Here is a 21,564-nt window from a genome sequence, read left to right as displayed (position 1 = left end):
CAAAAATTTTGTTTGATAATCGCTCCTGTGAAGTGCACTGGGAGGTTTTACTATGTTAACGGAACTGTATAAAAAACAAGTTGACATCGGTAGTGGGGAAAATGCTAGAGTCCATTATAAAAGATGTAATAGCAGAGCACTTGGAAAACAGTGACAGGATCGGACAAAGTCAACATGGATTTACAAAAGGTAAATCATGCTTGGCTAATCTACTGGAATTTTTGAGGATGTAACTGGTAGAATAGATAAGGGAGAACCAGTGGATGTGGTGTATTTGGACTTTCAGAAGGCTTTCGATAAGGTCCTGCATAAGAGATTAGCGTGCAAAGTTAAAGCACATGGGATTGGGGGTAAGGTATTGACTTGGACAGAGAACTGGTTGGCAGACAGAAAGCGAAGAGTTGGAATAAACGGGTCTTTTTCCGAGTGGCAGGCAGTGACTAGTGGGGTACCGCAGGGATCGGTGCTAGGACCCCAGCTTTTCACAATATATATAAATGATCTAGACGAGGGAACTAGATGTAATATCTCCAAGTTTGCAGATGACACAAAGCTGGGTGGGTGTGTGTGCTGTGAGGAGGATGCAGAGAAACTCCAGTATGATTTGGACAGGTTGGGTGATTGGGCAGATGCATGGCAAATGCAGTATAGTGTGGATAAATGCGAGGTTATCCACTTCGGTGGCAAAAAAAGGAAGACAGATTATTATCTGAACGGCAATAGATTGGGAAAAGGGGAAGTGCAACGAGACCTGGGTGTCCTTGTGCACCAGTCGCTGAAGGTAAGCATGCAGGTGCAGCAGGCGGTTAAGTAGGCAAATGGTATGTTGGCCTTCATAGCGAGAGGGTTAGAGTACAGAAGCAAGGATGTCTTGCTGCAGTTGTACAGGGCCTTGGTGAGACCGCACCTTGAGTATTGTGTGCAGTTTTGGTCGCCTTATCTGAGGAAGGATGTTCTTGCCATGGAGAGAGTGCAGCGAAGATTCACCAGACTGATACCTGGGATGGCAGGAATGACGTATGAGGAGAGATTGGGTCGATTGGGCTTGTACTCGCTGGAGTTTAGAAGAATGAGAGGGGATCTCATTGAAACTTATAAAATTCTAACAGGACTAGACAGACTAGATGCAGGAAGGATGTTCCCAATGACGGGGGAGTCCAGAACCAGGGGTCACAGTCTAAGGATAAGGGGTAAGCCATTTAGGACTGAGATGAGGAGGAATTTCTTCACCCAGAGAGTGGTGAACCTGTGGAATTCTCTACCACAGAAGGCAGTAGAGGCCATTTCATTAAATATATTCAAGAAGGAGTTAGATATATTTCTTAAGGCTAAAGGGATCAAGGGATATGGGGAGAAAGCAGGGACAGGGTACTGAATTTGGATGATCAGCCATGATCTCATTAAATGGCGGAGCAGGCTCGAGGGGCCGAATGGCCTACTCCTGCTCCTATCTTCTATGTTTTAATCCAAAACTCTTCTAAGGGAGAGATACATGTGCCAAGATCTGTGAGTCATACCAGTTTTTCGGATGTTATTCCGTTTAATTCCACAGTGGCCGTGAATAGAACTTGTAAAGGACACAGTTAACCCGATTAAGAAGAGGTTTGCCAAATGGTATCATGTAAAAAAACAAAACAAAAACAATGACATCAGGGTTCTCTCTCATAGAAACATAGAACAATAGGAGCAGGAGTCGGCCATTCGGCCCTTTGAGCCTGCTCCACCATTCAGTATGATCATGGCTGATCCTCTATCTCAATACCATATTCCCACTCTCTCCCCAGACCCCTTGATGCCTTTTGTGTCTAGATGGTTCCTCCCTCTCTAAATAAATCAGCATTTTGTTCAAACACACTGCCCCTTTTACAGGATAAAGTTAGAACATAGTGGTCCTGATCCACCAACAGTGCTGCATGCATTAAAATTAAGCCAGCTTATGAAAAAAATGACATTTAATTGATCAACAGTGCCTGCAATGTGAAGCCTGAATGTAATGAACTAGGAATCCCACTGCAAACCCAGCAGCAGAAGCGGACCACAAATAAAATTAAAGACCCACCGATAACCAACCACGAACGAACCATAAACACACCCACAAAATAAAACAACAACTTGTATTTATATAGCACCTTTAACGTAGTAAAACACCCCAAGGCGCTTCACAGGAGCGATTATCAGACAAAAATTTGACACCGAGCCACATAAGGAGATACCAGGACAGGTGACGAAAAGCTTGGTCAAAGAGGTCGGTTTTAAGGAGAGTCTTAAAGGTGGAGAGAGAGGCGGAGAGGTTTAGGGAGGGAATTCCAGAGCTTGGGGCCCAGGCAGCTGAAGGCACGGCCGCCAATGGTGGAGCGATGGAAATCGGGGAATGCTCAAGAGGCCCAAATTGGAGGAGCGCAGATATCTCGGGGGGTTGTGGGGCTGGAGGAGGTTACAGAGATGGGGAGGGGCGAGGCCATGGAGGGATTTGAAAACAAGGATGAGAATTTTAAAATCGAGGCGCTGCTTAACCGGGAGCCAATGTAGGTCAGCGAACACAGGGGTGATGGGCGAATGGGACTTGGTGCGAGTTAGGACACGGGCAGCCGAGCTTTGGATGACCTCAAGTTTATGGAGGGTTTTATTTTATTTGTTCAAGGGATGGGGCATTGCCGGCAAGGCCCAGCATTTATTGCCCATCCCTAGTTGCCCTTGAGAAGGTGGTTGTGAGTGGCCTTCTTGAACTGCTGCAGTCCGTGTGGTGAAGGTACTCCCACAGTGCTGTTAGGGAGGGAGTTCCAGGATTTTGACCCAGTGACGATGGAAGAACGGCGATATACTTCCAAGTCAGGATGGTGTGTGACTTGGAGGGTAGAAAGTGGGAGAACGTTGGAATAGTCAAGTCGAGAGGTAACAAAGGCATGGGTGAGGGTTTCAGCAGCGGATGAACTGAGGCAGGGGCGGAGACAGGCGATGTTACGGAGGTGGTACGGAAGCTGACATGAATCAGTCATTCATGAAAGAAAGACTTATGAAATAATACTGAGCAGCCTGCGGGTGGCGCTGTCCAGGAACAGTATAAATACTCGGGCACGGGCCCAGCTTGCGCAGGACATTCTTAACAGGAACTAGTGAAGGACACAACTAGACCTCCATGTTGTAAAACAGTTGATTAAAGCTTTGTTCAACGCTTAGACCAAGTGCCTAGTAGTTTTCTTATATCAGAAGCCATCTAAATATTCCAGCAAACCCATTGACAACGCAACTCTCAACCAACTACTGTACGTCCAAAAGCCGTGGCTAAAATTCACCAACACACCTGCCTGAAGGCACGAGCAAATCAACTCATATATACCGGCAGGAACGACCAAAATCCACTTGAAAACCCACTTAAAAAAAAATCAATCACATCACCAAACATATCCAAATAACCCAACTAACAAAACCGCCACTGATACTTCAGCCAACCCAGCCAATACAATCCTAGAGACTCCTGTACACCACTAAACCCATCGAAGATTTACAAGCAGATCCACAATGAATACAATTAAATCCACCCAAAATACACAAGCAAATGCCAGCAAAATACGCCAGCGAATCTACAGTAAATACAAGCGGTGATCAGTGGAAATAGCCCCCACCTGAAATATGCCAGATATCCCACCCATAAACCCAGCCAAAATAGACCAGCACACTCACTCAAAGCCCGTGCCCCAAATGCACTGCTAAATACGGCAGAGAATGTATGTAAATTAAATCAGCAAACCCGTCCTAAATACATCGCAAACCCAGTGAAAACCAACCAGGGAATCCACTAAATTATTCTGCCAATCCCAGCAAAAAACTAACCCACAATACGCCCGCCAAACCAAAGCAAGGAAATTCTGATGAACCTTTATAAAACACTGGTTCGGCCTCAACTGGAGTATTGTGTCCAATTCTGGGCACCGCACTTTAGGAAGGGTGTGAAGGCCTTAGAGAGGGTGCAGAAAAGATTTACAAGAATGGTTTCTTTCTTTTCATCTCTACAGCGTGCAAACACCACCCCAAGGTGGCAATTATAAACAGGTTGTACTGTAGTTATAGGAACTGGAGGAGGCCATTCAGCCCCTCAAACCTGTTCCGACATTCAGTTAGATCATGGCTGATCTGTACCTCTACACCATTTACCCGTCTTAACTCCACATCCCTCAATAGTCTAACCCAAGAAAAATCTATCTATCTCTGTCTTGAAAGCTCCAATTGACCCCCAGCACCAACAGCTTTTTGGGGGAGAGAGTTCCAGATTTCCACCACCCTTTGTGTGAAGAAGTGCTTCCTGACATCACCCCTGAACGGCCTGGCTCTAATTTTAAGGTTAAGCCCCCTTGTTCTGAACTCCCCCCACCAGAGGAGATACTTTCGCCTTATTGACCTTATCAACTCCTTTTAATATTTTAAACACCTCAATCAGATCTCCCTTCAATCTTCTGTATTCAAGGGAATACAAGCCCAGTCTGTGCAACCTGTCCTCGTTATTTAACCCTCTGAGCCCTGGTATCATTCTGGTGAATCTGTGCTGCTCCCTCTCCAAGGCCAGTATATCCTTCCCGAGGAGCGGGGCCCAGAACTGAACACAGTGACTCCAGGTGGGACCTGACCAGAGCTCTGTACAACTGAAGCATCACTTCCTCCCCTGTGTACTCCAGTAGTATAGAATCATAGAAGATTATGGCACAGAAGGAGGCCATTTGGCCCATTGTGTCCGTGCCGGCCGACAAAGAGCTCTCCAGCCCAATCCCACTTTCCAGCTCTTGGTCCGTAGCCCTGTAGGTGCGTATCCAAGTACTTTTTAAATGCAATGAGGGTTTCTGCCTCTACCACCCTCTCAGGCAGTGAGTTCCAGGCCCCCACCACCCTCTGGGTGAAAAAAGTGCTCCTCAACTCCCCTCTAAACCTCCGACCAAAGTAATATACATCTTTCTTATCTCTCTGAATCCTATTGATATGATTCTGGTTATTTCTGCTCTGAATTCTCCTTTCTTGTTCCTGCTCACCTGAAAATATTCCCTGGACCTCACAGCAACGGAGTATCTCACCTCCCTCAGTCTGCTAGGCAGCGATAAGTGAATTGTAGGGTCATAGAGGGAGTGCAGTGAAGGTTCACCAGACTGATTCCTGGGATGGCAGGACTGCCTTATGGGGAGAGATTGGGTCGACTAGGCCTGTATTCACTAGAGTTTAGAACAATGAGAGGGGATCTCATTGAAACGTATAAAATTCTGACCGGGCTAGACAGACTGGATGCAGGGAGGATGTTTCCCCTGGCTGGGGGGTCTAGAACGAGGGGTCACAGTCTCAGGATACGGGGTCGGGCATTTAGGACTGAGATGAGGAGAAATTTCTCCACTCAGAGGGTGGTGAACCTGTGGAATTCTCTACCACAGAAGGCTGTGGAGGCCAAGTCACTGAATATATTGAAGAAGGAGATAGATAGATTTCTAGACACAAAAGGTATCAAGGGGTCTGGGGAGAGAGCGGGAATATGGTATTGAGATAGAGGATCAGCCATGATCATATTGAATGGCGGAGCAGGCTCGAAGGGCCGAATGGCCGACTCCTGCTCCTATTTTTCTATGTTTCTGTGTTTCACGGAAGGGGCACAGTAATGTAAAAGCTAAGTTTGCTGAAGCCATTTTGTAGCTTTTTTTTGTTTATTTATTTCCGAGTTAAGCTAGAAAAACCTAGGGAGAGAAATTCCTCTTGAGCCCTGTTTGGGGCGCCAAATCAGGAAAGCTGGATGAGTTAGCGCCCGGCGCTAACCTCTTCCGGCCTCGCTGATATTCCCATTTTATGCTCCAAGAGGGAGGTGGGGCGCTAAACCAAGCGCTCCCCTTCCTTCTCGGCGCGCAAGAGGCGGGGAAGTTCGCGACCCGGGGCGCAGGAGGTCTTCCCTGAATCAAAGGGAAGGGGCCCCACGCTGCGAACTCTGCGTCCGGCCCCCTCACCTTTAACATCCGCCCTGCTCGCGTCCCCCGCAGCGGTCGCTGCCTGCGCCCGGCGCTGCTGCAGGGTGGGGGGGGGGGGGGGTGCGGAGGGGAATTTTTGTGCCAGGGCAACGCGTTCCGGAGATGACGTCGCGATCTTCGGGCGCGTGAGATCGGGGCGCAATCCGGCAGCGCCGCCGCTAACCGCCGGCCAAGTTTGGCGGGGGGCACGGCCCGGGCGAAAAGGCCTTTGCGCCCCATTAGCGCCCCCCACGGGAGGCACAAAGGAAGGGAATTTCTCCCCCTCAAGACTTTTATCAATGTTTGTGCCAGTTATTCTAGATGATGTTTTCACCCCACCCCACCGCCAGCCTCATTGACTCACACCAACGGGCTTCCCAACGGGAATCCCCCGGATGTGTTTGGAAGAGGAGGGCTGCCGGGTTTTCATTGTTTTAAGCCTCTGCAGACACCAAGACTGCGGCCTTACACAGACCAAAGTAAAGGCCGCGTAACCTTGTGTATTTAAATGAGGTTTTGCGGGTAGCTCGAGGTTACTCACACCCCCGCTCTGTGGCAGGCCTTGAAGACCCCGCACCCGCCCTGTTCCCATTTCAGTGGAGTCCCTGGAGATCAACTCCAATCAATGGGGAAGGGTGGGGCAGGGAATGTGAAGCGACAGAGGGCTTGAAATTTAACTTGGGCTGCAGGGGCCTGTGTGATATGGCGGCGTCAGACAGCCCATAAAATCGACGTCAATGGGACGTAGTATTGGACGGAGAGTACAGCGGGTGGCCCATGAGGAACCCCCCGAGACGAACCTCTGCTCCAGAAAGTCTAGGCTTGGCGGTCACTGGTTTGGCGTACACCCGCCCAAATTACCACTGGAGGGTGGAGTCGCGCCCTTGGCTGCCACGAAATGGGTTCTTGGCTTGGAGGCACACTGCGCGTGAAAAGAGCTAGGAGGACACGGCTTGAGGAGGGTGAACTCAGACAAGAAGCGTCGGAGGGAATATCTCCAGTGAGAGACACCAAGAGCAAATGCTTCAGTCCGCATCAGAAAAAGCCACAACGCTCACCACAGAATGCCAATATCCGGCATGGTAAGTTCTTTAGGTGGCTTTGACGCCTTCATTACCAAAGCAGACAAAGGAGTTTCAGACAAATGCGTTAAGAGCATTCAGTGCTAACATCGCAATCGCAACAAGGGGATTCCGAATGGATTCTCCGGGAGAGGAGGGTCACAGGGAATCCAGAGCATTCAGAGTTTCATTCAGGCACCAGCTAGTCAAAGTGGGCCCAGCACCAAAGCAAACTGCATGCTTCAAGCAAGCTAAACTTGCTCACTTCAAATCAGAGGGCAGCCCAGTCAGTGCCGAGAAAGCCATGTGCGTGAGAGTGTGATACACACTTCTGGAGGTACTTCGCTGAATGCTACAAATATAACAAAACCACTCCTCTAAATCCACCCACACAAGTTCACAGACTGACCAACAGCAACAACTTGTATTTATATAGCGCCTTTAACGTAGTAAAACGTCCCAAGGACATTCACAGGAGCGATTATCAGACAAAAATGACACCGAGCCACATAAGGAGATATTAGGACAGATGACAGGAAGGTTTTAAGGAGCGTCGTAAAGGAGGAGAGAGAGGCGGAGAGGTTTAGGGAGGGAATTCCAAAGCTTAGGGTCGAGGCAGCTGAAGGCGCGGCCGCCAGTGATGGAACGGAGTGGCCAGAGTTGGAGGAGCGCAGATATCTCGGAGGGTTGTGGGGCTGGAGGAGATTACAGAGATAGGAAGGGGCGAGGCCATGGAGGGATTTGAAAACAAGGATAACAATTTTGAAAACAAGGATGACAATTTTAAAATCGAGGCGTTGCTTAACCGGGAGCCAATGTAGGTCAGCGAGCACAGGGAGTGATGGGCGAACGTGACTTGGTGCGAGTTAGGACACGGCAGCAGAGTTTTGGATGACCTCAAGTTTACAGAGGGTAGAATGTGGGAGGCCAGGAGAGCGTTGGAATAGTCGAGTCTAGAGGTAACAAAGGCATGGATGAGGGTTTCAGCAGCGGATGAGCTGAGGCAAGGGCGGAGATGGGCGATATTACGGAGGTGGAAATTGGCGGTCTTAGTGATGGGTTTGGAAGGTCAACTTCGGGTCAAATATGACACCAAGATTGTGAACAGTGTGGTTCAGCCTCAGACAGTTGCCGGGAGAGGGATGGAGTCGGTGACTAGGGAACGGAGTTTGTGGCACGGAAAAAATTGGCTTCAGTCTTCCTAATATTAATTTGGAGGAAGTTTCTGCTGATCCAGAACTGGATGTCGGACAAGCAGCCTGACAACTTAGAGACCGTGGAGGGGTCGAGAGAGGTGGTGATGAGGTAAAGCTGGGTGTCGTCAGTGAACATGTGGAAACTGATGCTGTGTTTTCGGATGATGTCGCCAAGGGGCAGCATGTAGATGAGAAATAGGAGGGGGCCAAGGATAGATCCTTGGGGGACACCAGAGGTAACGATGCGGGAGCGGGAAGAGAAGCCGTTGCAGGTGATTCTCTGGCTACGATTAGATAGATAAGAATGGAACCAGGCGAGTGCAGTCCCACCCAGCTGGACGACGGTGGAGAGGCGTTGGAGAAGGATGGAGTGGTCAACCGTGTCAAAGGCTGCAGACAGGCCATGAAGGATGAAGAGGGATAGTTTACCTTTGTCACAGTCACAAAGGATGTCATTTGTGACTTCGATGAGAGCCGTTTCGGTACTGTGGCAGGGGCGGAAACCTAATTGGAGGGATTCAAACTTGGAGCTCCGGGAGAGATGGGCATGGAATTGGTAGGCGACAACACGTTCAACACTTTGAAGAGGAAAGGGAGGTTGGAGGGGAAGGTAATTTACAAGGATGGAGGAGTCAAGGATTTTTGAGGAGGGGGTGATGACGGTAGATGTGAAAGGGAGAGGGACAGTACCTGAGGAGAATGAACCGTTAACAATATCAGCTAACATAGGGACCAGGAAAGGAAGTTGGGTGGTCAACAGTTTGGTGGGAATAGAGTTGAGGGAGCAGGAAGTGGGTCTCATGGACAAGATGAGCTTGGAGAGGTCATGAGGGGAGATCGATGCAAGTTCAGGGCTAGGGCAGGGGGGAAGCGGCAGAGGCAGCTGAACGGATGGTCTCAATATTGGTGACAAAAAAATCCATGAGCTCCTCGCACTTGTTGTTGGAGGTGAGGGTGGAGGAGGCAGGGGAGAGGGGTTTAAGGAGATGTTTGGTAGGGGGGGGAAGAGAAGCCGGGGGTTCTCTTAGCAGTAATTAGGAAGGCTAATGGAATGTTGGCCTTTATTGCAAGGGGTATGGAGTATAAAAGTAGGGAAGTTTTGATGCAACTTTACAGGGCGTTGGTGAGACCACACCTGGAGCACTGCGTACAGTTTTGGTCTCATTATTTAAGGAAGGATATACTTGCATTGGAGGCAGTGCAGAGAAGGTTCACGAGGTTGATTCCTGGGATGAAAGGGTTGACATATGACCGAAAGGTTGAGCAGGTTGGGCCTATACTCATTGGAGTTTAGAAGAATGAGAGGTGATCTTATTGAAACATATAAGATTCTGAGGGGGCTTGACAGGGTAGATGCAGAGAGGATGTTTCCCCTCGTGGGGGAATCTAGAACTAGGGGGCATCGTTTCAGAATAAGGGGTCGCTCATTTAAGACGGAGATGAGGAGGAATTTCTTCTCTCAGAGGGTCGTGAATCTTTGGAATTCTCTTCCCCAGAGAGCTGTGGAGGCGGAGTCGGTGAATATATTTAAGGCGGAGATTGACAGATATTTGAGCTACAGGGGAGTCGAGGGTTATGGGGAGAGAGCGGGAAAGTGGAGGCCAAGATTGGATCAGCCACGATCTCATTGAATGGTGGAGGAGGCTCGAGGGGCCGAGTGGCCGACTCCTGCTCCTGGTCCTTATGGTCTTATGAATAGTGAGCAGTTTCGGCTGAGGAAACCAGCATTAGTGCAATGCCACAAAAGTTAGCACATCCAAACCCCTCGACTAGATTTTAGTCTGTAAAATCGTTAATCTACGTAGAATTCATTCCAAATCCTCGCTTTGATTCCAGGCTGCAACTCACTCCCAAGTATCTATAATTCTACGTATAAACCATCCAACCTCCTCGATTAGATTGCAGCTAGCAAGTCACTCTGGATATCTGTTATTCTTACAAAGTATTTACAGCACAGAAACAGGCCATTCGGCCCAACTGCTCCGTGCGGGGGTTTATGCTCCACACGAGCCTCCTCCCACCCTTCCTCATCTCACCCCATCAACATATCCTTCTATTCCTTAGCTAGCTTCCCCTTAAATGCATCTCTGTTATTCGCCTCAACCACTCATTGTGGAAGCGAGTTCCACATTCTCACCACTCTCCGGGTAAAGAAGTTTCTCCCTAATTACTTTGAAGTACTTTTTGAAGTGGAGACGTTGTAATGTAGGAAATGCGGCAGCCAATTTGCGCACAGCAAGATCCCACAAACAGCAATGTGATAAATGACCAGATAATCTGTTTTAGTGATGGTGGTTGAGGAATAAATATTGGCCCCAGGACACCGGGGAGAACTCCCCCTGCTCTTCTTCGAATTAGTGCTGTGGGATCTTTTACGTCCACCTGAGAGAGCAGATGGGGCCTCGGTTTAACGTCTCATCTGAAAGTGCTTCTACATCAATAAAAAAAAATCGTTTGCCCGAGATTGCACATCACCAGGGAAGGGATTGGTTGGTGTCAGTTAACATTAGTCTTTACTGGAAATCCAATCGGTGTGGCACAGAAAATTCCGGTGAATCGTGCACATTGGAACAATGGAAAATCAGTAAAATCGTTACCAAAGCTGTAATCATTGGCACCATTGCAGTTTACAGCACAGGCCCAAGACTGAATGTTGTGATATAATTTTAGAACAAAGTGCAATGTCACAGGGAAAATCTATACCTCTAATAAGGAATGTTGCACACACTTAACTTGGAGCTTGCTGCAATCTGGTTTAGTTGCCAAAAGCCTGAGGACACATCTATAATCTTTTGCAATATTAAACCATGCTATCATTCCCCGAGGAGCTTAAAGCTCAAAATGCCCCCAGAGCCGAGATTTCACAATTCACCATTTGATTTCTCAACAGTTATGAAAATATTCACCCATTGACTTGGACCTTCTTTGTGACTTTCAAGTCCTCCATTCGGACAATGTCCATTTTTAATTTTTTTCCTGCAGTGTGAACAGTACCTCTCCTCGTGTGTGGATTACTAAGGTCAACCATACTCTGCTGGCAAACAACACAGTCCTTCAACCAGATCGCTATAATCTTCGGCAGCACCTCCCAAACCTGCGACCTCTTCCACCTAGAAGGACAAGGGCAGCAGGCGCATGGGAACACCACCACCTCCAAGTTTCCCTCCAAGTCACACACCATCCTGACTTGGAAATATATCGGCTGTTCCTTCATCGTCGCTGGGTCAAAATCCTGGAACTCCCTCCCTAACAGCACTGTGGGAGCACCTTCACCACACGGACTGCAGCGGTTCAAGAAGGCGGCTCACCACCACCTTCGAGGGGCAGTTAGGGATGGGCAATAAATGCTGGGCTTGCCAGCGACGCCCACACCCCGATATGAATTTTAAAAGATTATTCTAGCAGTCATTGTCAGCTCCCCACACTTACAGGTATTAATGCGAGTTCTTAATACAATTATACATTAATCAACATTTACTTCTGCATTCTGGACACCTGAAACATTTGTACTGTTGCTGTGTAAAATGTCATTCCGGATTGCAGTCTCTATCAGATTTACACGCCATTACCCCCAACTCCTCTCTTTCCTCAAAGTTCAAATTATTATCTAATAACATGTAGGAAAATGGATACTTTCACATTCGCATTTTTTTCCATTTTGCTAAATTCAGCCACTGTTTATAAATCTTTCCCAATGACCTCGATTTTAAAATTCTCATCCCCGTGTTCAAATCCCTCCACGGCCCTCTCCCCCTCCCTATGTCTGTGACCTCCTCCAGCCCCACAACTCTCCGAGATCTCCGCGCTCCTCCAATTCCGGCCTCTTGCGCATCCCCCGATTTCCATCGCTCCACCATTGGCGGCCGTGCCTTCAGCCGCCTGGGCCCCAAGCTCTGGAATTCCCTCCCTAAACCTCTCCGCCTCTCTCTCCTCCTTTAAGATGCTCCTTAAAACTGACCTCTTTGACCAAGCTTTTGGTCACCTGTCCGAATATCTCCTTATGTGGCTCGGTGTCAAATTTTAATAATCGCTCCTGTGAAGCACCTTGGGACATTTTACTATGTTCAAGGTGCTGTATAAATGCAAGTTGTTTCTGTTGCCGGATTTCCATTCACTGAGGATGACACTTTATCCATTTTACTTCGCTCCACAAGACTCGCTCTGTACCAGCTACATACTACGGTTCCCTTTCACCTTCACTTTCTCATTCAGCACCTCTGACACCTTGCGATATATTGCTGTTATATGGTTCCCTAACAATTCAGCATTTGGGAGAATTAAAACACAGCTGGATTTATTGTGGTTGGAAAAAAACTCGATATTCAAGATAGATTCAGCGGCTCGCTCACGAATTCCGCCTCGCGGACTGAGAGACGTCATCAGTCTGTGCGAATTGTTGCTTAATTGAAACATTGATGCATCTATAGTCTCACACTGAGACCGATAAATCATCGCATTTGCCCTGTGCGGACATACACCCACATTCCATCATTTTATGGTACGCCGACATTCGTCACCAGCTCATTCACTGCCGTCCTCAGTGCCGTAACCCTTCTTTATACTCCTTCACGTTAGCATTACGTAATCTAATAGACAAACTCTCAAATCCAAAGCGTGCAGAGACAACAGTGTTCAATTTGCCACCTGCGTGGCTATGGACGGGACAGTTTGGATTTTGGACAATTTCGAAAATGATTTCCAAGAAAGAGAACTTCAATCCTTCCATGATGCACACACACGAGTTATTGAGGTTTCGAACAACACCCCCAACATCAGCACCAATAGGCACTTTACAGCCTTCAGAACTCAACATCGAGTTCAACAATTTCAGACCATAACCTCGGCCCCTATTTTTTCCACACGGTAGCGCTTGGTGATTCTGCCATTCCCAATTACACCTCCTCTAGACCCATCTTTTGTTTCTTAACTTGTCCCATTACCATCTCCTTCCGCCCCGCACCATCATCCCTTTTGTCATTGAATCTCTCCTGCCTTCCACCCCATCACAGACCTTCCCTTTGTTCTTTCCTCCCCTCCCCTCTTTCCCGGCCCCGACACTTGCTTAAAAACCTGTTACATCTCCAACTTTTTCCAGTTCTGACGAAGGGTCATTGACCTGAAACGTTAACTCTGTTTCTCTCCCCACAGATGCTGCCTGACCTGCTGAGCGTTTCCAGCATTCTCTGTTTTTATTTCAGAACTCGAAACCATATTCTCCTCCTTTTCTCCATCCCTATTCTGTCCCCTTCCCCCCCTGCCTAGTTTTGGACCCGGCCAAAAAGAAAAGGCGACTACACGGATAGACATGAGATTAAGAAAGGTCTCTCACCTGCAGATACGAAGAAGATGCCGGCACTGAGAATGATGTTGTGTCGAGTTTTGTAGAACTCACTAGCTGCGATGCACAGGCCACCCATGAAGAGTAGGATCACACTGAGGATGGGGAAGATACTGGATGCTCGGACTGCGCCTGTGGGGCAAGAGGAAGGGATGGAGAGGGGGCAAGATAGAGCGAGAGAGAGAAGAGAGCGAGGAAAAGAGAGCGATGTCGAGCAAAGAGTGAGACCGGACGCACAGAACAAGAGTTGGCAGGAAAGAATTCGAATAAAGAAAGGTTCACCAGGGATTTAAAAAAAAGGAGATAACAGAAAGAAAGGGGTGGGGGGAGAGGGGAAGATAGAGGGAAAGAGTGAAAGAAAGATAGAAAGAGAAAGGCAGAAGGAGGGGGAGAAAGAAAGATAGAAAGAGGGGTTGAAAGATAAATAGATGAAGGTGATAAAGAAAGATAGATAAAAAAGAGTGGATGAGAAAGGGAAAGAAAAAAGAACAATAAAGAATCATTGAGAGATTTTTTTTTCTTTTACAAGCCTTGAACTTAATATTTTGCCCAGGAACACTGATTCATAAAATAAAGCTTTCAAGGTCACATTAAGAAATAAGGTTAAATTGATTGGAATCCAGCCCAATATTGGGCGTTACAGCTTGCTGACACATGTGGGGACTTTCGACTGTTTCCAACCTCTTCACTCCAGTCTCTCCGCCTCTCGTTTCTTCTCAATAGGATTGGTTACGGTGAGGCCAAATTTGATTACAACTGCAAACCACTACCTGGGGCCGAGCTCGAGTGAAAACCATTGGCTGGGTACGTCGGCGGGTCAGAGGGTCAGAATGGACTGTCCACGATTGTCTTTCCATAATGGAAGGAGGGCAGAAGGCCAGGGTTGGAGAGCGGCGGTGCGAGACTGGATTCCACCCCACATGTAAGCGTAGACTTTACAAATTCACACTCCCGACACGGAGCGCCGCACAGCAGAAGTTCATATAAAATCTATGGATGGAACGTCCCGTAGGAGGAACTGACCTCCACGCAAGAATTCCCGATAAACACTCTTGATGTTCAAAGCTTTGTGCTGGGACCATGGATTTGTGAAGCCCACCCATACATGTGAGGGGAAGGATCCACGACAGAGGGGATTGTACACGGCCTGCGAAAGGAGTGGGGGTTTAGTGGGGCTGAAAGGAATTTTTCCCCATTCCTGCTTCTTTACAAAGAGTGGATTGCGGTGAGCATTTTGGACCAGGAATTCGGCAAAGCACAACCCCCGCAGTACCCAGCAATATAAGGGGGCCACTCAAAGGAGAGTCAGTAAGACTGATCCAAGTGTTGGCGGGAAGAGGGTAAGGAATGACTTCATCAGCTGGGACGTAAAAGGGTTAAATTGCGAGGACAGTTTGCATAAACCTGGTTTGTATTCCCTCGAGTAATTTAATCGAGCTGTTTAAGATGATTAAAAGGAGTTGATAGGGTAGAGAGAGAGAAACTATTTCCTCTGGTGGGGGGAGTCCAGAACAAGGGGGCGTAACCTTAAAATTAGAGCCAGGCCGTTCAGGGGTGATGTCAGGAAGCACTTCTTCACACAAAGGGTGGTGGAAATCTGGAACTCTCTCCCCCGAAAAGCTGAGGATGCCGGGGGTCAATTGGAGCTTTCCAGACTTTGATCGATAGATGCTTGTTGGGTGAGGGTATCAAGGGATACGGAGTAAAGGCGGGTAGAGGGGTTGAGGTACAGATCAGCCAGGATTTCATTGAATGGCGGGACAGGCTCAAGGGGCTGAATGGTCTCCTCCTGTTCCTGTGGATTTGCAAGCCATTTGATTTCATGAGGCAGTCGAAAGTTCTAAGGGGTTGCTCAGTCCCATGAAGTAGCCAAGCCTGCTGACATTGGACAGATCCTATGTGTGGGATATTCACCTTGTGGTGTGAGGCTACATTGCCTCTGAAGATGGGAGTCAGCACCATTAATCTAGATGACACTCCGAGCCTCTGATGGTAAAGGCACCACCATCTCCATCATCATGTGATCGCTGCGAACTTGGAGGGCAACATGTTTTTATAAACGCAGCGAGTTGTTGTGATCTGGAACGCGCTGCCTGAAAGGGCGGTGGAAGCAGATTCAATAGTAACTTTCTAAAGAGGAATTGGATAAATACTTGGAGGAAAAATTTGCAGGGCTGTGAGGAAAGAGCAGGGGGAGAGTGGAACTAATCGGAGAGCTCGTTCAAAGAGCCGGCACAGCCACGATGGGCCGAATGGCCTCCTTCTGTGCTGTGTGATTCAACAGCGATAAATTCACATGACAAATTGGGTCATAAGTAGGTTGGGTTACAAACCAGGCAGTTATGCTTTGGTTGTAACAATCCAGCTTTACACCATGTGGGCTGGGGCTGGTTGCCAAATATTGGCTCACAATGAAGCTTTTGTTCTAACATAGTCCAGAACAAATAGACAGCAATGGTTGGCCGAGCGACAACCACACTCATTAGCTGTAATCGGCTGAACTGATTCCTTGTGGTCTGTGAGGTAACCTAAGCCCCTTGATTGAGTAACCATCTTGCAACTCAATCACAGCCATCTATTATTCAATCAAGTGTAGTTTCCTTTCCGCTGACACAACACTCGCTACAAACCCATGTCTCTTTTCAATAGTGGAACAGCTTTCATTGGATTACGGGATCAGCCGGGCACCAATGGAACAACTGCGATTGCATCGCTAGCCCAAGGCGACATTCGCGGCAATCTGTACACAGGAATAGGAGGAGGCCGTTCAGCCCCCTCGAGCCTGCTCCGCAATTCAGTTAGATAATGACTGATCTGCACCTCAACTCCATTTACCCGCCTTTGCTCCAAATGCCTTGGTACCCTTACCCAACAAAAATCTATCTGTGATATCTTGAGACACAGCATATATATACAGCAGCACAACATGGCTTCCGGTAAGAACTGTACTGCACATGGCTTTATTATTATATACATCAGTAGTCCACCAGGTGGCTCTATTACACTTCTCCCTCCTTATTGAAGAAGTTAATCATAGTAAATAATCATTGAATATGACTTGCATGGTATACACAACTCTTGGTATACATTTCTCAAATGGAACCCATTTTATGTTTCCAAATTCTACTATAGAATTCTGTAACACAAACAAAAGAAATGAACTTGTTTTCCATATTTACAGATTAAACTTAACCACTGGTTTTCTGTTTCGAAGAGGATACCTTCTTTCTTGAACAGAACTTTCAGATCTTATTGTAGGACTTTGACTCATTCTAGACTGAACCTGAGGAGAGTTTTTCTCCAAGGGCTGACTTTGGTCTACATTTGGACTCTCTACACTTTCAGACTGTGTGTCTGCCTGACTTGGACTCAGACTTAAATTCTGACTTTGTCTTGGACTTGTTTCTGGTACGTCTGATGTAGGATTTGCTACTGGTACTCTACTTATAACAAGACTATCTGGCTCCTCAGAATAAATTGAATCATCCCAGCTTTCAACTCCTTGCCACATCTGGAGGTAAGATATGATCAATGTGAACAAACCTAATCTTTCCATGATCAAACATCTTGACCAAATATGTGCGAGGGCCACATATCTTCATTACTCTTCCTGGTAACCACTTTAACCATTTATGGTGATGGTTCTTCACTCTAACCTTCTGGTTCAACTTCACACTTCTCTCTCTAACTCTATCTTTATCATGACTCTTTTTCTGCCTTGATTGTTTCTCTTCTACGGACTGTGCCAAGTTTGGCTTTAACAACGAGAACCTGGTTCGTGGCTGTCGTTTGAGAAACAACTCTGCTGGTTTTCTACCAGTACTGGTATGAGGAGTATTCCGATAGGTAATCAGGTTTGCCAGTTTGTGGTCCAATGACAACTGATGTTTCTTTGGATTTGGATCCAACATTTGCTTGATGAGGGCATGTTTGACAATTTGTACTGTGCGCTCTGCTGCACCATTTGAAGCAGGGTGGTGCGGTGGAACTTTGGTATGTTTCACATCGTTTCTGCTCATGAACTGTGTGAACTCTTCTGAACAAAATTGCAGCCCATTATCAGACACAATTTCATCTGGGAGGCCGTATGAAGAAAACAATCTTCACAAATTGACTAGTGTTTTGTTTGTTGTTATCATCCACATCGGAAACACCTCCACCCACTTCGAGTGACTATCTATCACTATGAACAATTGCTGTCCTTCTAGCTCAGCAAAATCTACCTGTAACCTTTGCCACACTCTGGGAGGCCATTTCCATGGCTGTAATGGTACTGATGGTGGTTTCTTGCTCACCGATTGACATGTTGTACACTGACTGACTATGTACTCTATCTCTTGATCTAAACCTGGCCACCATAAGTAACTGCGTGCAAAGCTCTTGGTCAAGCACATTCCCAGGTGCTGGTTATGAAGATCTCCTAACAATTTAGGCCTGAACCTATTTGGGATAACCACTCTTGCTCCCCACAGGATACAATCTTTATCCACTGACAATTCATTCCTACGAACGAAGTATGGATGGATATCTTCCTCTGATACCTGGTTTGGCCATCCATTTGCGATGTAATCATTACCTTTGACATAATTGGGTCATGTTTGGTTGCCCTACCAATCTCTTCAGCTGTGACTGGCAGCTCATCAATGTATGAGAAATAGAACACTTCTTCCTTATTGGGTGTAACTTGTGATGGGGATGGCAACCTGGACATAGCATCAGCATTACTGTGGTCAGCTGATCGTCTGTACTCAATGTCATACGTATACACTGACAAAATCAAAGCCCATCTCTGCATTCGGGCTGCAGCTAAGGTTGGAACTGGGGACTTTGGATGGAGGATTGCTGTCAGGGGCCTATGGTCAGTAACTATGGTAAACTTACGACCAAACAAGTATTTGTGAAACTTCTTGACTCCAAAATTCAATGTCAAAGCTTCCCTTTCGATCTGCGCATAATTCCGCTCACTGGCACTGAAAGTGCGTGAAGCAAAAGCAATTGGTTTCTCCTCCCCACTATCTAGTACATGAGAGATCACTGCCCCAACTCCGTACGGAGAGGCGTCACACGCTAGCTTGATCTCCTTAGATACATCACAGTGAACTAACATGGTACTCTCTACTAACTGCCGTTTACACTCTTTGAATGCTGTGTCGCATTCTTTTGACCACTTCCAAGGGACCTGTTTTCTCAACAGCTCATTCAGTGGATGTAACAATGTAGCCAAGTTTGGGAGGAACTTTCCATAATAATTCAAAAGTCCCAAAAATGATCGAAGTTCAGAGACATTCTTGGGAGTGGGTGCATTTCTGATTGCATCCAGCTTTCCCTTGGTTGGATGTAAACCATCTTTGTCTACTCTGTGCCCTAAGTACTCCACTGAGTTTTGAAACAACTCACACTTGTGAGCTGTCACTCGTACTCCGTGCTTCTCTAGCCATTTGAGCACTTCATTCAACGCCTCATCATGGATTTGCCTGTTTGGTGCGGGAATGAGTATGTCATCCAAATAAGACACTACCCCTTCAATCCCTTGCAAAATGTGGTTCATCACCCCCTGGAATATGTCGGGCGCAGCAGACTCTCCAAATGGTAGCCTATTGAACTGATATAGGCCTCGGTGGGTATTTATAGTCAAGCATGACTTGGACTCTTCATCTAACTCAAGTTGTAGGTTGGCGTTTGTGAGATCTAACTTCGAAAAGATCTAGCCACCTGTCAGTGTTGTGAACAAATCTTCCACATTTGACAATGTATTACACCCTAGATAACAACAGAAAATGCTGGAAAAACTCAGCAGGTCAGGCAACATCCGTGGAGAGAAATTTGAGTTGACGTTTCGGGTCGAACCCTTCTTCAAAACCCGAAACGTCAACTCAAATTTCTCTCCACGGATGTTGCCTGACCTGCTGAGTTTTTCCAGCATTTTCTGTTGTTATTTCGGATTTCCAACATCTGCAGTATTTTGCTATTACACCCTAGAACCTGGTTTACGGTTACCTTATAATCACCACACAACCTTACCTTACCATCTGACTTAGGTACAACAACAATGGGTATAGCCCAATTACTCAGATCTACCTTAGAGATAATGTTCTCAGTTCCTAGTTTTTTCAGTTCTTGCTCAGCTTTCTCCTCGAGTGCCTATGGTACGGGACGTGGCCTGCAGTAAACTGGTCTTGCGTCCTTCTGCGCTCTGACACTCGTCTTGAAGTCTTGGATCGGACTGCCCGTTTCGCTGAACACCTTCGGATACTGCTTGATGACATCATCTATCGATGCAAATTTCGCTTCCACACAAAAAAATCTCATTCCAATCCAGCTTCAGTGATCCCAGTCAATTTCTACCTATCAAGGCAGGCTTGTCTCCTGCCACTACTATGAGAGGCAAGCTCTGACACTGATCCTTGTATTTCACTGGTATGGTGACACTTCCTACTGCAGGGATTTGCTCTCCTGAGTAGCCTCGCAGCTCTACCTTCGATTTCTCTAGTCGATAATCACGCAACTTGTCGCGATATAGTGATTCCGGTCCTACGCTCACGGATGCACCAGTGTCGATTTCCATGGGAATCCTGGTTCCTGTGACATCTACTTGGATGACGATACCTCGCGAATCGCTGTTAGATACCTTCGTGCTCCTGATGATGTGAACCTCCAGAATCTCGTCGTCCTGCTGCTTCTCTTCAACGGTATGTAGTGTCTGGCGATTTCTACTTCGAGCATTGCCAGTCGGTTTACTCTTCTGTCGGCACGCCTTCACAAGATGCCCAGGTTTCTTGCAGTAGAAACACTCTGCCTTCACATATGGACAGCTTTGAGCGATGTGCTGTCCCAGGCACTGACAGCACGACTTCAATGCACTGTTTCCTTGGCCAGTTGCTGAGGCCTTGGGGCCCAACTGCCTTTTACTTTAAGCCTGCAGCCGATTCACCTCGGTTGTCTGATGACTGGAACTCTCGGGTGTATCGGTCGGCCACATCCATCGACATAGCTGTCTGACAAGCTAAGGCAAATGTCAAGTTAGGGGTTGTCAACAATTTACTTCTGATAAGCTCATTTTTCAACCCACAAACAAAGCAGTCACACAAAGCTCGGTCCTTAAAATTCCCGAAATGACAGTGAATGGACGGCTTTTTTAAAGCTACAATACTCACTGATACCCTCGTCATTTAATTGATCGCGTGTTCCAAAATGATAACTTTCAGCAATTTCCAGGGGCTCAGGACTGTCGTGCTGTTCTAACTTGGTTCGGATCTCCTTTAGTGCTGTGTCCTTCGGCTTGGCGGGAACAAGCTAATCTTTCAGGATTTCATACACCTCGGGGCCTGCTTCAGTCAAAAAAATAGCCCGTTTCATTTCTAAAACCGCCTGGTTACGGTTTATATCATCGGGGACTTCGACGATACTATTCACGGTGAAAAACATTTCTAGCCACTCCACATACGCTCCGAAAGTCTCTCAGTTGCAATGGAACTCCCCCAAGCACCCTATAATTCCCATAGGCGCGGCCACCTGGACTCTGGCAACGTCGAAAGTTCAGCCACGTGCGCTCTAAATTTACCTCGGATTTTTACGTTTTTCTGCAAAGCGAAGAACCTCTAACAGTCCCTCCGTCGGTTGGCAGGATTATCCTCCAACAAAAATTTCAGCTAGGGAATCTGCAATCCCATCCTCATCACCAATTCTGTAATATCTTGAGACACAGCATATATACACAACAGCACAACATGGCTTCCGGTAAGAACTGTACTGCACATGGCTTTATTATTATATACATCAGTAGTCCACCAGGTGGCTCTACTACACAATCAATCTCAGTCTTGAAAGCTCCAATTGACCCCCAGCACCCCCAGCCTTTCGGGGGGGGGGGGGGGGGAAAGAGTTCCAGATTTCCACCACCCTTTGTCTGAAAAAGTGCTTCCTGACATCATCCCTGAACGGCCTGGCTCTAATTTTAAGGTAATGTCCCCTTGTTCTGGACTCCCCCCACCAGAGGAAAT

General features: G+C 47.2%; 1 protein-coding gene across 2 annotated transcripts in view; it reads right to left on the bottom strand.

Moving 5' to 3' along the window:
• The window catches only part of cacng2a (calcium channel, voltage-dependent, gamma subunit 2a), a 126,831-nt gene that overhangs the window by 14,457 nt on the left and 90,810 nt on the right, over window positions 1–21,564 (bottom strand). For both annotated transcript variants that reach the window (XM_085968990.1, XM_085968991.1), the window contains exon 3: window positions 13,556–13,696. In XM_085968990.1, coding sequence (XP_085825116.1) covers window positions 13,556–13,696 — 141 coding nt within the window. The remainder of the gene's footprint in view (window positions 1–13,555; window positions 13,697–21,564) is intronic.

The sequence above is a fragment of the Somniosus microcephalus genome, chromosome 28, assembly GCF_052327205.1.
Source record: "Somniosus microcephalus isolate GS21.2 chromosome 28, FLI_Smic_1.0, whole genome shotgun sequence".
In the NCBI taxonomy this organism is placed as follows: domain Eukaryota; kingdom Metazoa; phylum Chordata; class Chondrichthyes; order Squaliformes; family Somniosidae; genus Somniosus; species Somniosus microcephalus.
Note: the sequence above shows the minus strand (reverse complement) of the source record. Positions and strands in the feature narration are given on the sequence as shown.